At 34.3% G+C, this 19604-nt stretch overlaps 8 protein-coding genes across 8 annotated transcripts; 3 read left to right on the top strand and 5 right to left on the bottom strand.

Annotated features, from left to right (window-relative positions):
• The first annotated feature begins 22 nt into the window (after positions 1–22).
• LOC148771950 (uncharacterized) lies at positions 23–823 on the top strand. Its single transcript, XM_088816068.1, has one exon. The coding sequence runs from the start codon at positions 23–25 to the stop codon at positions 818–820; it is 798 nt and encodes a 265-aa protein (XP_088672194.1). The 3' UTR covers positions 821–823.
• Positions 824–2421: 1598 nt separating this feature from the next.
• On the top strand, positions 2422–3368 carry LOC105950659 (uncharacterized). Its single transcript, XM_012974025.2, has one exon. The coding sequence runs from the start codon at positions 2493–2495 to the stop codon at positions 3288–3290; it is 798 nt and encodes a 265-aa protein (XP_012829479.2). The 5' UTR covers positions 2422–2492; the 3' UTR covers positions 3291–3368.
• Positions 3369–4224: 856 nt separating this feature from the next.
• On the top strand, positions 4225–7754 carry LOC105950657 (uncharacterized). Its single transcript, XM_088815752.1, has one exon. The coding sequence runs from the start codon at positions 4441–4443 to the stop codon at positions 5233–5235; it is 795 nt and encodes a 264-aa protein (XP_088671878.1). The 5' UTR covers positions 4225–4440; the 3' UTR covers positions 5236–7754.
• Positions 6338–7128, bottom strand: LOC105950737 (uncharacterized). The gene has a single exon (XM_012974103.2). The coding sequence runs from the start codon at positions 6944–6946 to the stop codon at positions 6338–6340; it is 609 nt and encodes a 202-aa protein (XP_012829557.2). The 5' UTR covers positions 6947–7128.
• Positions 7755–8210: 456 nt separating the features above from the next.
• LOC105950656 (uncharacterized) lies at positions 8211–9187 on the bottom strand. The gene has a single exon (XM_012974023.2). It carries the CDS (start codon positions 9097–9099, stop codon positions 8305–8307), a length of 795 nt encoding a protein of 264 aa, XP_012829477.2. The 5' UTR covers positions 9100–9187; the 3' UTR covers positions 8211–8304.
• A 1077-nt stretch (positions 9188–10264) lies between these two features.
• LOC148771951 (uncharacterized) lies at positions 10265–11379 on the bottom strand. Its single transcript, XM_088815750.1, has one exon. The coding sequence runs from the start codon at positions 11151–11153 to the stop codon at positions 10341–10343; it is 813 nt and encodes a 270-aa protein (XP_088671876.1). The 5' UTR covers positions 11154–11379; the 3' UTR covers positions 10265–10340.
• Positions 11380–12434: 1055 nt separating this feature from the next.
• Positions 12435–13393, bottom strand: LOC105950655 (uncharacterized). The gene has a single exon (XM_088815755.1). The coding sequence runs from the start codon at positions 13346–13348 to the stop codon at positions 12548–12550; it is 801 nt and encodes a 266-aa protein (XP_088671881.1). The 5' UTR covers positions 13349–13393; the 3' UTR covers positions 12435–12547.
• Positions 13394–14964: 1571 nt separating this feature from the next.
• Positions 14965–18686, bottom strand: LOC105950734 (hypothetical protein). The gene is made up of 2 exons (XM_088815756.1): positions 17924–18686; positions 14965–15112 (listed from the first exon to the last, which is right to left on the bottom strand). Exons 1-2 carry the CDS (start codon positions 18619–18621, stop codon positions 15007–15009), a joined length of 804 nt encoding a protein of 267 aa, XP_088671882.1. The 5' UTR covers positions 18622–18686; the 3' UTR covers positions 14965–15006.
• Between the last annotated feature and the right edge of the window lie 918 nt (positions 18687–19604).

Below are 19604 nucleotides of genomic sequence, written 5' to 3' on the forward strand. Positions count from 1 at the left end.
TTAAAAAAAAAAAGAAGAAAAGATGGCTACTACTTGCCACTCTCGATCGAACAGTTTCCCATCTCAATCTCATCCAGCAATCGAAAGCGTTGAAGATCATTTGTGCCGATTGAGGTCCGACTCAAAATCCACTTCTGTGTGTTCTAACTTGGCCAGCCTCAGAAATCTACATGAAGGCATAAACGATTTAATTCAAATGCCCTCAATCCAGCAAACACTTTCTCAAGGAAATTGGATAAACGAGTTGCTCGAGGGATCTCTGAAGCTCGTTGATCTATGTGCTATTTCTAGAGAGACTGTTTATTTGACCAAGGAGTCTGTTCAAGATCTAGAATCTTCAATCAGGAGAAATAAAGCCGAAACAGCCACATCAGTCGACGTTAGTGCTTATGTAGCATCGAGAAAGAAGATCACTAAAATGGTCAGCAAGAGCATCAAGAATTTGAAAAGCTTCAACAACAAGTCTACAACAGAAAACGAATTATGGACAATGATGAAAGAAGCAGAGTCCCATAATTTATCAGTTCTAAAGTCAGTCTTAATCCTATTGTCTGGCGAAAACGAAACATCAACCAAGACAAGTTGGTCGCTGCTTTCGAAGTTCACCGCCCAAAACATGCGTGTTTATTCAGAAAGTGTCGCTGAGGATTTGAGTTCGTTGAACATCCAAAAGTCAACAAAAAACATAGATTGCAAAAACATGTTGAAGCAATTGAAATCATCGGAGATGATCATTCAAGAAATCGAAGACGGGTTAGAAGCTCTGTTTAGAAGTTTAGTGAAAACAAGAGTTTCACTTCTTAATGTTCTCAGCCAGTAGACTATTTAGGTAGGGCTAATAGAAGATTGTACAGTTTTGTAAATGACATCAGAAATATATACTCGTATTCGAAATCTATTGATCTATATGTGTCTCTGAATTTGTGGATCTCTTCTAATTAACTTCATGATCGTAATTTGTACTGAACATAAAAATGATTAGTTAGCGTATGTAATAGATAACTTCAAACCAGAATCGCTCTAAAGTCATCTGTATCAAGAACTTGCCAAAATGCACCTTAATTTTCTTCAGCTGCCTAATCCAACCAGTAATCCATTTTGAAATTACAGAATGCGCGATCACAACAATTATTAATCTGCGATCACTAACATTCTCCAGTTTATTTATTTTTTTTTTTTTTTTTTTTTAGATTTCCTATTTTTGGTGCTTCAACTACATCATGACATTCAGTTATTAATCTGATAGATCTTAAAAAAAAATATCACTCCCGTTTAAAAAAATGACCAGTGATCAAGAACAAGTGGAATCTTGAGCATATCCCTAATAAAGTTGATATGATAAATCTTTGAATGAAAGTAAGATCAAACTGGTCAAACTATCAATTAGTTCACCGCGACGAAATAATGAAACGGAGAGGTAACATTAGAAGAAACAAGTTTTTTTTTTTTTCAAGAAATCCCAAATCTCGTTCGATCATGAGCTGATAAACATGAGCACTCCATTTACTATGAGTTGCGTGTTAAACGCCTTCTAGTTTTTTACATCGATCGGTACAATGTCCAGATACTATTCTATAGAACTCTGTAGTTAGTTAGTTAATGAGATTTGGTTTAAATGATTACAAACATCAGTATCCATCAACTATGGTGTGGCAAGAAAAAAAACAAAAAATCGAACATCAACATCCGCACTTGTTTTATAAGAGAGAGAGAGAGAGAGAGAGAGAGAGAGAGAGAGAGAGAGAGAGAGAGAGAGAGAGAGAGAGAGCAAAACATCGGTATTCATATTTTTTATTTACTCTTTAATAAATCGATTACAAATATTGGCTTCCATGTTTCTTCGGAGCTGGAAATAAAAATAAAATGAAAAATAATATGCACACGAGTAATGTGCACTAATGATCTGGAACAGCATATATAATCACAAGCTTTAGTGTAATATCATATTAACTAGCTGTTGGCTTGCCTTTCTTCAGACAACTGGGAAATTGTCTTGGCGCACACACGCACACGAGTGCAGTAGTTAAGCCTGTTTGGCATATTCCTTCATTTAATAAATCGAAAATGGTTATTCATTTATCTAACTTTTTGAAACTCTGTATGATGAAGAATACGGAGAATATTGACAGCTTATATACTGGATATATGATATAGCTAGTTGTCTGGTTGTTTCGAGACAATGCCTACTCTTATTACAATGAAATTGAAACCTCATCGCTGACTAAATCGATTTTCGTGGCTGTCAGGATTCCACATGCTTCATTATCGGCAAGTGATCAGTTTTTTAATTTTCAATTGTTCAAGATCTGGAGACATGCAATTCGTGCATGTTCATATTTACTATTATTATTCATATCTATCTTCCTTTATATATATATAGATGATAATATAAAGATGAATGGAACCATCTAACATCTTCTCTCAAAGTCACATTTTCTACATTCAGCCTCTCAGACACTTCATTTTTTATATTAAATAAAAAGAGAAGAAAGATGGCTACTGCTAACCATTCTCGATCGAAAAGTTTCCCATCTCAATCTCATCCGGCAATCGAAAGCGTTGAAGATCATTTGTGCAGATTGAGGGCCGACTCAAAATCCACTTCTGTGTGTTCTAACTTGGCTAGCCTAAAAAATCTACACGAAGGCATCAATGATCTGATTCAAATGCCTTCAGTTCAACAAACACTTTCTCAAGGAAATTGGATAAACGAGTTGCTTGAAGGATCTCTGAAGCTCGTTGATCTATGTGCGCTTTCTAGAGAAATCGTGTGTTTGATCAAGGAATCTGTTCAAGATCTAGAATCTTCAATCAGGAGAAATAAAGCCGAAACAGCCACATCATCCGACATTAGTGCTTATGTGGCCTCGAGAAAGAAGATCGCTAAGATGGTCAACAGAAGCATCAAGAATTTGAAGAGCTTCAACCACAAATCTACAACTGATAACGATTTATGGACAATGCTGAAAGAAGCAGAGTCCCATGATTTATCAGTTCTAAAATCTGTCTTAATCCTCTTATCTGGGGAAAACGAAAAATCGAGCAAGACAAGTTGGTCGTTGCTTTCAAAGTTCACCACCCAAAACAGCCGTGTTTATTCAGAAAGTGGTGCTGAGGATTTGAGTTTGTTGAACATCCAAAAGTCAACGAAGAACATGGACAGCAAAAACATGTTGAAGCAATTGAAATCATCGGAAATGACCATTCAAGAAATCGAAGAGGGATTAGAAGCCTTATTTAGAAGTTTAGTGAAAAACAGAGTTTCACTTCTTAATGTTCTTAGTCATTAGCCACATTTTTTATCTTACCATAGAAATGTATACTATACTGTAAATCACGTACAAAATCAATACTGATACTTCGTTACCTATATGATTTAGTGCACAACACCTTAACTCAACATCTATTTTTCTCTATTAACAATCTAAAATTACCGATCTGTTATATAACTTACAATTACCAACGATACTATTATTTGCATGGTTTATATATTTACTATCAAAATTTTACCAAGTAATAACATAGTTCAGTAAATAAAAATGTGAATATAATTCAAAGCCGCTTGATAATGCAACACTGCAATTACTAACTAATCATGAAGGTTGTCAAGATTCCTCTTGATCTTAATCATTAATCAATTAATTAAAGAAAACATAAGCTACATCTAACATCTTTCTTAATCTTACTCATCGAGCCCACGTTATGTTTTTCCGTGTCTGAAGATCAGAAATAATTAACATATATTAATATAAGCTGATCAGAATGCCTCAGGACTTGATTGCTGTCAAGATTCCTAATGCTTCAAGATTAGTGAATATAATATACATCAATATATGTTGGTTGAATTGTTTTATCTGTAGTTGTCTCAAATACAGGGAAGTAGTACAGGAATTGCACACAATCACATTTAATTCAAATTTGACATGATTTTAATGGATTAACAATAGTATAATAGACAACACGAACGAATATTAACATTTTCTTCCTTGTCTGAAGATCAGGACACTCTCCAGCCTAAAACTGAGTATTTTATTCACACCGGAGCTTACGGTTCGGAGACATTTCATTAATCAGTAGGCTATATACGAATTAATTCAATTATCATGGCTGTCAAGATTCCTCGCTCTTCAATTATAATACTGCAGCTAGCTGAGATCTGCATGATATGAGTTTTTTTTTTTTTTAAATTCAATTATTCAAGAACACGGTGACATGCAATTCGTGCATATTTGATATTTATTTTAATTTATTTCACAAGTTGACGCGACAATGTAGGTGGAATATATTCCTTTTGTTTTTCTTTTGTCCATCTCCCTCCCTACATATATACCTCACAAGTCACAACACCTAATTCAAACATAACTTTAAACAAATCACATCTTCTCTCTCGAATTCACTTTTCATCTTTCAAAGTTCATTTTGTTAAAAAAAAAAAAAAAGATGGCTAATTTCCATTCTCGATCAAACAGTTTCCCATCTCAGTCTCATCCAACAATCGAAAGCGTTGAAGACCAATTGTGCAGTTTGAGGGCCGACTCAGAAACCAATTCTGTGTGCGCTAACTTGGTTAGCCTCAGAAATCTACATGAAGGCATCAATGATTTAATTCAAATGCCTTCAGTTCAACAAACACTTTCTCAAGGAAATTGGATAAACGAGTTGCTTGACGGATCTCTCAAGCTCGTTGATCTATGTGCTATTTCTAGAGAGATTGTTTCTTTGACCAAGGAGTCTGTTCAAGATCTTGAATCTTCAATCAGAAGAAATAAATCTGAAACAGCCACATCATCCGACATTAGTGCTTATGTGGCATCGAGAAAGAAGATCGCTAAAATGGTCAACAAAAGCATCAAGAGTTTGAAAAGCTTCAACCACATGTTAACAACAGATAATGAATTATGGACAATGATGAAAGAAGCAGAGTCCCATGATTTATCAGTTCTAAAGTCTGTCTTAATCCTATTGTCTGGCAAAAACGAAAAATCGAGCAAGACAAGTTGGTCGCTGCTTTCAAAATTCACCACCCAAAACAGCCGTGTTTATTCAGAAAGTGGCGCTGAGGATTTGAGTTCGTTGAACATCCAAAAGTCAACAAGAAACATGGACAGCAAAAACATGTTGAAGAAGTTGAAATCATCGGAAATGGCAATCCAAGAACTCGAAGAGGGATTAGAAGCCTTATTTAGAAGTTTGGTCAAAACTAGAGTTTCTCTTCTCAATGTTCTTAGCCATTAGCCTAATTGGCTTGGGCTATTATACGTAGAAATTGTACACATTTGTAAATGACATCAGAAAATGTATACTCATACTTAGATATATCTACACAATTTTGCCCAGAAAACCACATCAATCCGAAATCTATTGCTCTATTTGTCTGTTTGAAGTTATGGATCTCTTTAATTTTTTATGTTATCAGTCATATGCATCAGACACACAATAATACTATATATAAAGCATTAAGAAGTTGCCCAATCCAAGTAGTAATCCCCCACCTAATAAACATCAAACGGTTTGTAGGGGTGAAAATTGGAATAGAACTTCCAATTCCCGCCAATTCCGATCCGATTTTTTTTTTTTCTTTTTTTTATGATTTTGGAACAATGTATTTCATTTCGAATTCGATTTTTTCGAATTTTTTTTGAATCAGAGATGAAATGCATATGATATTCCTATTTTTGGTTCCACTCCAATTTCCAAAAATAATTCCGAAATTTTTGATTTATTTCCGAAAATTACACAGTATGACAACAACAATATTGTGGAAACGGGAACACACAAACGGACAAAAAAGGGAGTTTCCCCGGAAACCGGGAACGCGAAGACACCGGCCGGAAACGTTTCGTGCCCATTTCAGTAATTACACAAAATTCTTACCTGCAAATCGCCGTTCCCGTTTGCCGTCACTATCGCTGAAAACTACAACTTCGTCGCTTCCTTTTGCGCACGACAGCCGACAAAATCCTTTTTTCTCCAACCACGGCGTCCGCTTTCCACCTCCTCCTCCCAGACGGCGGTCGAAACTTCGAATCACAGGTACCAAAGTGTTTTCTCCTCCTCCTCGACTATATGCTGATTATGCCTGATTTTTTAGGGCTTATGATTTGTTATTCTAAAAAAAAAATCTGTTCAGTAAGTTATTATGAATATTTTCTAACCATTTCTTCGTCGCAATTTGGTAAATTATTATAAAACTTGATTTGAAGATTAATGGAAGTGCCACTGGATCGAGAAAACACAGACAAATTAATGGAATTTGGTTCGAAGATTTATATATAGAACTCTGTAGTTAGTTAGATAATTACAAGTGTCGAACATCAGCTCAAGCAAAAGAGGCTAATTAGCAGAGAACATTAAGTAGAGAAACTCTAGTTTTCACTAAACTTCTAAACAAGTCTTCCAATCCCTCTTCAATTTCGTCGATTTTCATTTCCGATGCTTTCAGCTGCTTCAAACTGATATTATCAATTCCTTTTCTCGAAAAACACAACTCGTCGGAACCACTTTCTTGCTCTAACTCACTATGTACGCGGCTCGTTTGAGAAAACTTGGAAAACAATGACCAACTCTTTGGCTTCGATCTCCCTTTTGCACCAGAAACGAGCATCAATACGGATTTTAGGACAGATAAAACAAGGGCTTCTGTTTCTGTTAGCATTTTCCCAATGACCGTTTGATCGCATGGGATTGCTGTTGTTGACTTGTGATTGAAGCTCTTCAAATTATTGATGACCATTTTATTGATCTTCTTTCTCGACGCCGCGTAAGCGATGATGTCATCTGATTTTCTCCTAATAGAAGATTCGAGCTCTTGAATAGATTCCTTGGTCAAACAGACGATCTCTCTAGAAATTCCACATAGATCCACAAGCCTTAGAGATCCTTCAAGCAACTCGTTTCTCCAATTTCCGCCTTCTTCATTTGAAAGGGCTTCTTTGGTTGAAGGCATCTGAATCAGATTTTTATGCCTTCGTGTAAACTTGTGAGGGTAGCTAAGTTTTCACATATTGAATTGGCTGATGTTGATGTTTCTGTCGACGATTTTAATCTGCACAAATGGTGTTCGACATCATTCATTAGTGGATGAGATTCGCATGGCAAACTGTTTGATCGAGAATGGAAGTTGGCCATCTTAATTTTATTTTATTTTTTGGTAAGAAAATGGTAAATTGTTTAAGGTTGGATTTACAGTTTGGCATTGAGAAAATATGTTATGTAGTCACTTGTTCACCAGCTCTATATAAGAAGATTGAGAAAGGAAACAAAAGGAATCAATTCCCCCTATAAGATGTCTCGTTTTTGCTGGAAATTTCAACTAAATGTGATCGTGTGCAAATCTAATGCTCCCTATGTTTGAAACAGCTATACATAAAACAATTCAACCAACAGATTATTGATGCATTATATACGTTCATCTTGAAGCAATAGGAATCTTGACAGATACTAAGTTTAATAATATGGCCATCCATAAACTCATTCTTAGCTTATAATGATCTGTTATTTGACAGAAAGAGGCTCGACGAGTAAGATTAGGAATCTTGACTGCCACTAAGCATTAGGAATAATTTGATTATGTTGGTGTTTCTGATGTTCGGACATGGAAAAACATATAACAGGCTCGGCGAGTAAGATAAATTAACATGATTGATTTTCGTTTTTCTTGTTTTTTTTTTTTTTTTTTTTTTTTATTATTATTATTATTATAATTGGAACGTCATTGTCCTAATGGAGATTAAATTAATTCGACGGAAATTTAAATAGTCATTATTTTAATTATCAAGCATTACAAAGAAACACAATTTTTAGATCTGTAATAATTCAGACACCAACCTATACTTCAATATTATTTTTCTTTATTTTTTGCCGGCCTTGTGCTTTAGTTACAACATGATATTAAGTCATTATTCATAGAAATCAGAAAAAGATGGTCATTAGCATCCATAAATTGATCGATGATTAAGAACAAGAGGAATCTTGACAACCTAGCCTATAGAAGTGATCAATTAGTGGTTGCATATGTTAATGCTGAATTTATGTTATCACTTAGTAAATTATTGATAATAAACATCTAAACGTGCAAATAATATTCTCAGCAATTATAGCAGATCAATAATTTTACACAGATGATAAAAAAAAAAAAAAAAAAATAAATAAAATAAAATAAAAAAAGATGTTGAGTTGAGGTTTTGTGCACTGAATTATAGATAACGAAGTATCGGTATTGATATTTTATCTCATTTACAGATGTATATAACACTTGTATGGTATGGTCAAAATTGTGAAAAATATCCCAAGCCAATTAGACGACTAATGGCTAAGAACATTAAGAAGTGAAACTCTAGTTTTGACTAAACTTCTAAATAAGGCTTCTAATCCCTCTTCTAGTTCTTGAATGGTCATTTCCGATGATTTCAACTGCTTCAACATGCTTTTGCTATCCATGTTTTTTGTTGACTTTTGGATGTTCAACGAACTCAAATCCTCCGCACCACTTTCTGAATAAACACGGCTGTTTTGGGTGGTGAACTTTGAAAGCAACGACCAATTTTTCTTGCTTGATTTTTCGTTTTCGCCAGACAATAGGATTAAGACAGACTTTAGAACTGATAAATCATGGGACTCTGCTTCTTTCAGCATTGTCCATAAATTATTATCTGTTGTTGACTTGTTGTTGAAGCTCTTCAAATTCTTGATGCTTTTGTTGACCATCTTAGTGATCTTCTTTCTTGATGCCACATAAGCACTAATGTCGGCTGATGTGGCTGCTTCGGCTTTATTTCTCCTGATGGAGGATTCAAGATCTTGAACAGACTCCTTGGTCAAAGAAACAATTTCTCTAGAAAGAGCACATAGATCAACGAGCTTAAGAGATCCCTCGAGCAACTCGTTTATCCAATTTTCGTGAGAAAGTGTTTGTTGGATTGAAGGCATTTGAATTAAATCATTTATGCCTTCATGTAGGTTTCTGAGGCTGGCCAAGTTAGAACACACAGAAGTGGATTCTGAGACGGCCCTCAATCTGCACAATTGGTCTTCAACGCTTTCGATTATTGGGTGAGATTGAGAAGGGAAACTGTTTGATCGAGAATGGAAATTAGCCATCTTTTTTTTTTCACGAAATGAAATTTTAAAGATGAAAAGTGTTAATATGTGAGTTTGAGAGAAGATGTGATTTGTTTGAAAATATGTTTGAATTAGATGTTGTGAGGTATATATGTAGAGAGGGAGATGGACAAAAGAAAAACAGAAGGAATATGTTCCACCTACAATGTCGCGTCAACTTGTGAAATAAATTAAAATAAGTATGAAATATGCACGAATTGCATGTCACAGTGATCTTGAATTATTGATAATAAAAAAAACTCAGATCATGCAGATCTCAGCTAGCTGCATTATTATAATTGAAGAGTGAGGAATCTTAACAGCCATGATAATTGAATTAATTCATATATAGCCTACTCATTAATGAAATGTCTCCCAACCGTAAGCTCCGGTGTGAATAAAATACTCGTACATAGTCACAGTGCTAGGCTGGAGTTTTTTCTGATCTTCAGACAAGGTAGAAAGTATTAATTCGTTCGTGCTGGCTAGTAAATTATTGTTAATCCATTAAAATCATGGGAAATTTGTGATTATTTATTATCCCATAAAGGCAGAAAAAGTGAAGTGTTGTCTGCAATTTATGTTTATATCCCATTTTTTAATATTTACTCATTTTTCTATGTTTTAGGGTCCTATTTTTGGGAAATGACATTGCATGTGTTTCATTAATATATATTATATTCACTAATTTTGAAGCATTAGGAATCTCGACAGTAATCAAGTCCTGAGGCCTACTGATCAGCTTATAATATATGTTAATTATTTATGATCTTCAGACACGGAAAAACATAACGTGGGCTTGATGAGTAAGATTAAGAAAGATGTTAATTGTAGTTTATGTTTTCTTTAAATAATTGAATATTCATAGTTGTGAGTCATTAGTAATGGCCATTTCATCCATTAATTGATTAATGATTAAGAACAGGAGGAATCTTGACAACCTAGCTTTGGACATGATTGCAGTGTTGCATTATCAAGCTTTGAATTATATTCACATTTTTATTTGCTGAATTATGTTATTACTTAAGTAAAATTTTGATAGTAAATATATAAACCATGCAAATAATAGTATCGTCGGTAATTATAAGTTATATAACAGATCGATAATTTTAGATAGTTAATAGAGCAAAATAGATGTTGAGTTAAGGTGTTGTGCACTGAATTATATAGGTAACGAAGTATTGATTTTGTATGTGATTTACAGTATAGTATACATTTCTATGGTAAGATAAAAAATGTGGCTAATGACTAAGAACATTAAGAAGTGAAACTCTGTTTTTCACTAAACTTCTAAATAAGGCTTCTAATCCCTCTTCGAGTTCTTGAATGATCATTTCCGATGATTTCAACTGCTTCAACATGTTTTTGCTGTCCATGTTTTTTGTTGACTTTTCGATGTTCAACGAACTCAAATCCTCAGCACCACTTTCTTGCTCGACTTCAGAACAAACACGGCTGTTTTGGGTTGTGAACTTTGAAAGCAACGACCAACTTCTTTTGCTTGATTTTTCATTTTCCCCAGACAAAAGGATTAAGACAGACTTTAGGACTGATAAATCACGGGACTCTGTTTCTTTCATCATTCTCCATAAACCATCTTCTGTTGTAGACTTGTGGTTGAAGCTTTTCAAACTCTTTATGCTTTTGTTGACCATCTTAGTGATCTTCTTTCTTGATGCCACATAAGCACTAACATCGGCTGATGTGGCTGCTTCGGCTTTATTTCTCCTGATTGAAGATTCAAGATCTTGAACAGACTCCTTGGTCAATGAAACAATCTCTCTAGAAAGAGCACATAGATCAACGAGCTTGAGAGATCCTTCAAGCAACTCGTTTATCCAATTATTGTGAGAAAGTGTTTGCTGGATTGAAGGCATTTGAATTAAATCGTTTATGCCTTCATGTAGGTTTCTGAGGCTAGCCAAGTTAGCACACACAGAAGTGGATTCTGAGTCGTCGGTCCTCAATCTGCACAAATGATCTTCAACGCTTTCGATTGCCGGATGAGATTGAGATGGGAAACTGTTCGATCGAGAATGGTAAGTAGTGGCCATCTTTTTTTATTAATATAAAAAATGAAGTGTTTGAGAGGTTGAATGTAGAATATATGACTTTGGAAGAAGATAGTTAGATGGTTGAAGTAATTGTTATGGTATGAGCTATATATATATATGAAGGGAGACGAATATGAATAATACGAAACGAATATGTTCCACCTACAATGTCTATTCAACTTGTGAAATATTTGAAAAATAAATATGAATGTGCACGAATTGCATGTCCCCCATGATATTGAATAATCGAGAAATATACGAAAACTCAAATCATGCAGATCTCAGCTGCACGATTTTGGAGCAGGAGGAATCTTGACAACCATGAAAACAATTTCATAAATTGTAATAAACAGCTGAGTCATTGATGAGGTATGTCAGATGTCTCCATAACTGTGTATAAAAGATTATTTTGTGCTAGGCTGGAAGGTTTCTGATCTTCAGACAACCAGAAAACAAAAGATGCAAACTAATATATAACTTATAAACTACACGTGTTTTCGTGCAGTATGCGGTTGAATTATAAAATGATTATCGTCAAAGAAACACCTAAAAAACGTGTTAAATTTTGACACCGTATAGTTCTAAATTACTTACCACGTTGCTGCACTACCGGGTTATTTATATTGTGTGTTATATAGTTCTCATAGCTGAATAATAAAAAAATAGAACAGGACTTCCATTAAATGGAATCTTCTTGTTTTACCGAAAAATAAATAAATATTGACATTTTTACCTACATAGCTTTGTATTTTAAAACCGAATAAAAAAAATTGTACTTGTTTTCTAGTTAGTTCTTATTAGTGTTAATAGATGTTACATGTATTACGGGCTTCATATGTATCTTAAATTATAAAGCTGTAGGTTAAAAAAAAAATATAAAAAAAATTCAACCAACACATTATATACATTGATTTTGAAGCATTAGGAATCTTGACAGTGATTAAGTGTATTTAATAGCATGGTGTTTATGATCTGTTATTTGATTGAAATTATTTCATTAAAGCTGGTGTTTCTGATCTTCAGACATGGAAAAACATATTACAGGTTCCACGAGTAAGATTAATTAATATACTTGATCAATGATCTAGAACAAGAGGAATCTTGACAGTATAGCTTCTAGAAATGATCAATTAGTTATTGCATGTACGTAATATTCATATCGTTATTGCTGAACATCTAAACGTGCAAATAATAGTCTCGGCAATTATAGCAGATCAATAATTCTAGACAGATAATACAAAAAAAAAAAGATGTTGAGTTGAGGTTTTGTGCACTGAATTATATAGATGATGAAGTATTGGTATTGATATTTTATCTCATTTACAGATGTATATATACACTTGTTTGTATGGTATGGTCAAAAATGTGAAAATTATCCCGAGCCAATTAGACGACTAATGGCTAAGAACATTAAGAAGTGAAACTCGAGTTTTGATTAAACTTCTAAATAAGGCTTCTAATCCCTCTTCGATTTCTTGGATTGTCATTTCCGATGACTTCAACTGCTTCAACATGCTTTTGCTATCCATGTTTTTTGTTGACTTTTGGATGTTTAACGAACTCAGATCCTCAGCACCATTTTCTGAATAAACACGGCTGTTTTGGGTGGAGAACTTTGAAAGCAACGACCAACTTGTCTTGCTTGATTTTTCGTTTTCGCCAGACAATAGGATTAAGACGGACTTTAGGACTGATAAATCATGGGACTCTGCTTCTTTCAGCATTGTCAATAAATCGTTATCTGTTGTTGACTTGTGGTTGAAGCTCTTCAAATTCTTGATGCTTTTGTTGACCATCTTAGTGATCTTCTTTCTTGATGCCACATAAGCACTAACATCGGCTGATGTGGCTGTTTCGGCTTTATTTCTCCTGATTGAAGATTCAAGATCTTTAACAGACTCCTTGGTCAAAGAAACAATCTCTCTAGAAAGAGCACATAGATCAACGAGCTTGAGAGATCCCTCGAGCAACTCGTTTATCCAATTTTCGTGAGAAAGTGTTTGCTGGATTGAAGGCATTTGAATTAAATCATTGATGCCTTCGTGTAGATTTTTTAGGCTAGCCAAGTTAGCACACACAGAAGTGGATTCTGAGTCGGCCCTCAATCTGCACAAATGGTCTTCAACGTTTTCGATTATCGGATGAGATTGAGATGGGAAACTGTTTGATCGAGAATGGTAAGTAGTAGTAGCCATCTTCTTTTTTTTTTCTTTTAATATAAAAATGAAGTGTTTGAGAGGTTGAATGTAGAATATATGACTTTGGAAGAAGATAGTTTGATGGTTGAATTCGTAGTTATGGTATGAGCTATATATATATATATGAAGGGAGATGAATTAATATGAATAATACAAAACGAATATGTTCCACCTACAATGTTTCATCAACTTGTGAAATAATTGAAAATAAATATGAATGTGCACGAATTGCATGTCCCCCGTGATATTGAATAATCGAGAAATATACGAAAACTCAAATCATGCAGATCTCAGCTGCACGATATTGGAGCAGGAGGAATCTTGACAGCCATGAAAACAATTTCATAAATTGTAATAAAAAGCTGAGTCGTTGATGAGGTATGTCAGATGTCTCCATAACTGTGTATAAAAGATTATTTTGTGCTAGGCTGGAAGGTTTCTGATCTTCAGACAACCAAGAAAACAGAAATATGTAAACTAATATATAACTTATAAACTACACGTGTTTTCGTGCAGTATCCGGTTGGATTATAAAATGATTAATCGTCAAAGAAACATCTAAAAAACGTGTGAAATTTTTTGACAACGTATAGTTCTAAATTACTTACCACGCTGCTGCACTACCGGGTTATTTATATTGTGTGCTATAGTTCTCATAGCTGAATAATAAAAAAATAGAACAGGACTTCCATTAAACGGAATCTTCTTGTTTTACCGAAAAATAAATAAATATTGACATATTTAGGCTTCAGATGTGAAAGTTGACTCAAGTGAAGCAGATCAGTATGCAAAGGGTGGGATTGAAGTTCTATAAATTTCACAACAACATCAATATATAATCATTTGTAGAAATAAATTGTTATTTTTATCCAATTAGTTTCTTACTAGTTTTAATAGATAATACATATAAACAATGGGGGGCTACAATTCTGAGAACAAAATCTTCATCCCAAAATCTATTGCGGCTTTTTATTTAAAAACCGAATAAAAAAATAAAAAATTGTACTTGTTTTCTAATTAGTTCTTACTAGTATTAATAGATGTTACATGTATTGCGGCTTTGTACGTTTCTTAAATTATAAAAACTATAGATAAAAATAAAAATAAATAAAAATTAATTTAACACATTATATATACATTGATCTTGAAGCATTAGGAATCTTGACAGTGATTAAGTGTATTTAATAGTATGGTGTTTATGATCTGTTATTTGATTGAAATTATTTTATTAAGCTGGTGTTTCTGATCTTCAGACATGGAAAAACATATTACAGGTTCGACGAGTAAGATTAATTAACATAATTGATCAATGATTTAGGACAAGAGGAATCTTGACAGTCTAGCTTCTAGAAATGATCAATTAGTTATTGCATGTACGTAATATTCATATCGTTATTGCTGAACTATGTTATTACTTAATCAATTATCGATAATAAACATTACGTGCAAATAATACTCTCGGCAATTATAGCAGATCAATAGTTTTTGACAGATAATACAAAAAAAACAATAGATGTTGAGTTGAGGTTTTGTGCACTGAATTATATAGATAATGAAGTATTGATATTGATATTTTATCTCATTTACAGATGTATATATTTACACTTGTATGGTATCGTAAAAAATGTGAAAACTATTCCGAGCCAATTAGACGACTAACGGCTAAGAACATTAAGAAGTGAAACTCTAGTTTTGACCAAACTTCTAGATAAGCCTTCTAATCCTTCTTCGAGTTCTTGGATTATCATTTCCGATGATTTTGTTGCGATATATTATTTAATTATTAGATTAGTTGATATTTTCTTATTAATTAAATATAGTATTATAGTTAGGTTAGTATAGGCGTGTTTAGGTTTGCTTTATAAGTTAAAGAGTCCTAGTTTTCATAGTTAATTGAGTAACAAGTCATTTGTGCAGCCGTAAACTTAGTTTGGATTAGGTTAGGAGAGTTAGAGTCATATTAGGTAATTAGGTCTTTTGGTTATTTAAGGGCTCAAACCCTACGTTATTTGGATTATGCAGAATAATAAAACTCTTTTCTTAGTCTTTTCTTGCAAATTGCGTAGAAAACACTGTCGATACTTTTGAGATCGTATCAATTGGTATCAGAGCGAAGTTGCGATTAACACTAACGCTTCGTTAGCAAGGCAGCGATTATATCAAAGCTACGCTGGAGCAAAGTTGAGATTACATCAACACTTTGCGAAATTATGTCGTCCGAGAGAAAACGTTTAGAGCGATTGGAAAAATCCGTGGAGGAGATACGGATTGGTCTCCAAAAACTGCTCGAACAAAGTCAAGGACGGCGCCAACATAAGAGCCGAAGAGACCACCACCGCCGACCAACAACACCACTACCGCCGCCGCCGAGCCTATCGCCGGAGGAAGAGGACGAGGACGACGATGACTTTTTCGAAGATCCACTGCCGCCGCCAATGCCAAGCCTACCGCAAAAGGAAGAGGAAGAGGACGACGATGAATTTTTCGAAGAACCCCAATTTTTTGTGAGTTCGCCGAAAGATGAATTATCGGATTCACTTGAGGTAATTTGGGACGAAGACGGGGAATTAACCAGAGAGGAGAGCGAAGAGTTACTATGGATATTGGGAGATTTCCATGGTGTGCAAAAGAAAGGAGACGAACAAGATTTGGTGACTTTGAATGAGGCCGGATCTGTAAAGACGACTGAGAAAAATAAAAGCATGATATTGATTGTGAAGGAGATGAAATTTGAAAAGGCAATTGAGAAGGTCGATTTGTCGGTCGATTTGGCGGGAAAGAGATTGAGAAATTTAAGTCGGGCAGATAGGTTCATCTTTGGAAAAGAGCTCAATTTTTCATCGTGTTTTTTGGAGTTAATTCGGAAGCAAGTCGATGAACAAATCGATGAAGTCAAACATAGGTGGAAACGCAAAGGAGAGGGACCAAATTGGCTCGAACCTTGAGGACAAGGTTCATTTCAAGAGGGGTGGTTTGATACGATATATTAATATATATCGTTTAATTATTAGATAGTTAGTATTTTTATTATTAATTAATTAGAATAGTTTGTTAGGTTTATTATATACATAGCCGTGTGTTTAGGTTATGATATATATTAAGTATTTTATTAGTCTAGGTAATTATCTTTTCTAGTTAGATTAGGATTCTAGGCTTTTATTATCTTTAAATAGTCGTTTTGTGCTAGGTTTTTATAATGCAGAGAAATAATAAAGAAGAGTTTTCTTACGTTTAGTAAAGAAATCTTATGATACTCAAGAGATTGCATCAATTGGTATCAGAGCGAAGTTGCGATTAACACCAACGCTTCGTTAGCAAGGCAGCGATTATATCAAAGCTAAGCTGGAGCAGAGTTGAGATTACATCAACACTTTGCGAAATTATGCCGTCCGAGAGAAAACGTTTAGAGCGATTGGAAAAATCCGTGGAGGAGATACGGATCGGTCTCCAAAAATTGCTCGAACAAAGTCAAGGACGACGCCATCACAAAAGCCGAAGGGACCGCCGCCCATCACCGCCAACGCCACCGCCGCCATCACCGCCGCCGTTGACGAGCCTATCGTCGGAGGAAGAGGAAGAGGACGACGATGACTTTTTTGAAGAACCACCGCCACCACCGCCATCTCCACCACCGCCGCCGCTGCCGAATCTACCGCTAGAGGGAGATGAAGACGACGATGATCAAATTTTCGTTAGTGCTGCAAAAGAAGAATTATCGGATTCAACTGAGATAATTTGGGACGAAGACGAGAAACTAACGAAGAAGGAGAAAGAAGAATCACTATGGATATTAGAAGAATTCCATGATGTTCAAAACAAAGAAGACGAAGTAGTGTTGATAATTATGAAGGAGATAAAATCTGAGAAGGCAATTAAAAAAATTGATATGTTGACAATCAAGGACGAGCGTGAAGGTGCAGAAGGTATTTCCAAAAGTGGGGGGATATCAATTGGAATAAGAAAGGGACCTTTAGTCAGTAGCACTATAAGTATGGCAAAATGTCATGAAAATTTCTTTAGACAAAATAAGGCATGTACGGCAAAGAGAAAAGCAATTGGAATTGTTTGTGAGCTTCAACTTGTGAATATACATATTGGCTTGGGTGATCTGTGTTCTTCTACATTTGTCTTCACCATCGATCAGATCAAGCATAGATGGAGGCGTAAAACAAATATGCAATTTTCCGGTCAAACCTTGAGGACAAGGTTTATTTCAACGGGGGTGGATTGTTGCGATATATTATTTAATTATTAGATTAGTTGATATTTTCTTATTAATTAAATATAGTATTATAGTTAGGTTAGTATAGGCGTGTTTAGGTTTGCTTTATAAGTTAAAGAGTCCTAGTTTTCATAGTTAATTGAGTAACAAGTCATTTGTGCAGCCGTAAACTTAGTTTGGATTAGGTTAGGAGAGTTAGAGTCATATTAGGTAATTAGGTCTTTTGGTTATTTAAGGGCTCAAACCCTACGTTATTTGGATTATGCAGAATAATAAAACTCTTTTCTTAGTCTTTTCTTGCAAATTGCGTAGAAAACACTGTCGATACTTTTGAGATCGTATCAGATTTCAACTGCTTCAACATGTTTTTGCTGTCCATGTTTTTCGTTAACTTTTGGATGTTCAAGGAACTCAAATCCTCAGCGCCACTTTCTGAATAAACAGGGCTGTTTTGAGTGGTGAATTTCGAAAGCAGTGACCAACTTGTCTTGTTTGATTTTTTGTTTTCGCCAGACAATAGGATTAAGACGGACTTTAGAACTGATAAATCATGGGACTCTGCTTCTTTCATCATTCTCCATAAATTGTTATCTGTTGTCGACTTATGGTCGAAGCTCTTCAAATTCTTGATGCTCTTGCTGACCATTTTAGTGATCTTCTTTCTCGATGCCACATAAGCACTGACATCGGATGATGTGGCTGTTTCGGCTTTATTTCTCCTGATTGAAGATTCTAGATCTTGAACAGATTCTTTCGTCAAAGAAACAATCTCTCTAGAAAGAGCACATAGATCAACGAGCTTGAGAGATCCCTCGAGCAACTCGTTTATCCAATTCTCGTGAGAAAGTGTTTGCTGGATTGAAGGCATTTGAATTAAATCATTTATGCCTTCATGTAGATTTTTTAGGCTAGCCAAGTTAGAACACACAGAAGTGGATTCTGAGTCGTCGGCCCTAAATCTGCACAAATGATCTTCAACGCTTTCGATTGCTGGATGAGATTGAGATGGGAAACTGTTTGATCGAGAGTGGTAAGTAGTAGTAGCCATCTTCTTTTTTTAAATATAAAAATGAAGTTTTTGAGAGGTTGAATGTAGAATATGTGACTTTGGAGGAAGATAGTTAGATGGTTGAAGTAATAGTTATGGTATGGGCTATATATATATATATATATATATATATATATATATATATATATATATATATATATATATATATATATATATATATATATATATATGAAGGGAGATGAATTAATACGAATAATACAAAACGAATATGTTCCAGCTACAATGTTTCATCAACTTGTGAAATGATTGAAATAAATATGAATAAGCACGAATTGCTTGTCTCCCATGATCTTGAATAATTGTATTTAAATAAATAAACTCAAATCATGCATATTTCAGCTGCATTATAATTGCTGATAATGTCTACAGCATGAGTGAGGAATCTTGAGTCTTGACAGACAACAAAATTGATATATTAAACTGTAAATGTTTACAGATGACTCATTAATGTGTATAAAAGATTAATTTGTGAGAGGCTGGAGGTTTCTGATCTTCAGACAACCAAATAATATATACGAGGTGAACACGAGTGCATAACTACACGTGTTTAAAAGAATAAAAAAAAATTCAGTGGGATTCAGTGAAAATTGGAAATCCTATTTTTATTTATCTATAATATTAAATATATTAAATATTTATATTATAAGCTAATTTATGACAAAAGATGGAATTTTGGAATTATTTTCCAAAAATTAAAATCAAATTCAAAATAAGAATTTCATATATAATCCAATTTCAATACAAATAATTCCGAAATCTCAAAATTGGGATTCGAAATGAATCGAAGATTTTCTGATCTAAATCGATGGAATTCGGAAATTTCATTCCAATTGTAACCTTAATAATAAATATGAGGGAAAAAAAAATACTATTTTCATTCCTCAAATTTTCATTGATTTCACATTTGGTTTCTAATGTTCACAAAAAATATATTTGGTACCTCATGTTTCAAATATTAAACA

Source organism: Erythranthe guttata, chromosome 3 (genome assembly GCF_056151865.1).
Source record: "Erythranthe guttata isolate IM_541 chromosome 3, IM_541, whole genome shotgun sequence".
Taxonomy (NCBI): Eukaryota; Viridiplantae; Streptophyta; class Magnoliopsida; order Lamiales; family Phrymaceae; genus Erythranthe; species Erythranthe guttata.

What these genes read in the sequence shown, in the direction of transcription:
- LOC148771951 (XM_088815750.1), bottom strand. Translation starts at nt 11,153, where the DNA reads ATGGCCACTACTTACCATTCTCGATCGAACAGTTTCCCATCTCAATCT.
- LOC105950656 (XM_012974023.2), bottom strand. Translation starts at nt 9,099, where the DNA reads ATGGCTAATTTCCATTCTCGATCAAACAGTTTCCCTTCTCAATCTCAC.
- LOC148771950 (XM_088816068.1), top strand. Translation starts at nt 23, where the DNA reads ATGGCTACTACTTGCCACTCTCGATCGAACAGTTTCCCATCTCAATCT.
- LOC105950734 (XM_088815756.1), bottom strand. Translation starts at nt 18,621, where the DNA reads ATGGCTACTACTACTTACCACTCTCGATCAAACAGTTTCCCATCTCAA. An exon ending in AAAAACATGTTGAAGCAGTT is followed by an intron (nt 15,113 to 17,923) that starts GAAATCTGATAC and finishes ATATATCGCAAC; the next exon opens with AAAATCATCGGAAATGATAA.
- LOC105950655 (XM_088815755.1), bottom strand. Translation starts at nt 13,348, where the DNA reads ATGGCTACTACTACTTACCATTCTCGATCAAACAGTTTCCCATCTCAA.
- LOC105950657 (XM_088815752.1), top strand. Translation starts at nt 4,441, where the DNA reads ATGGCTAATTTCCATTCTCGATCAAACAGTTTCCCATCTCAGTCTCAT.
- LOC105950659 (XM_012974025.2), top strand. Translation starts at nt 2,493, where the DNA reads ATGGCTACTGCTAACCATTCTCGATCGAAAAGTTTCCCATCTCAATCT.
- LOC105950737 (XM_012974103.2), bottom strand. Translation starts at nt 6,946, where the DNA reads ATGCCTTCAACCAAAGAAGCCCTTTCAAATGAAGAAGGCGGAAATTGG.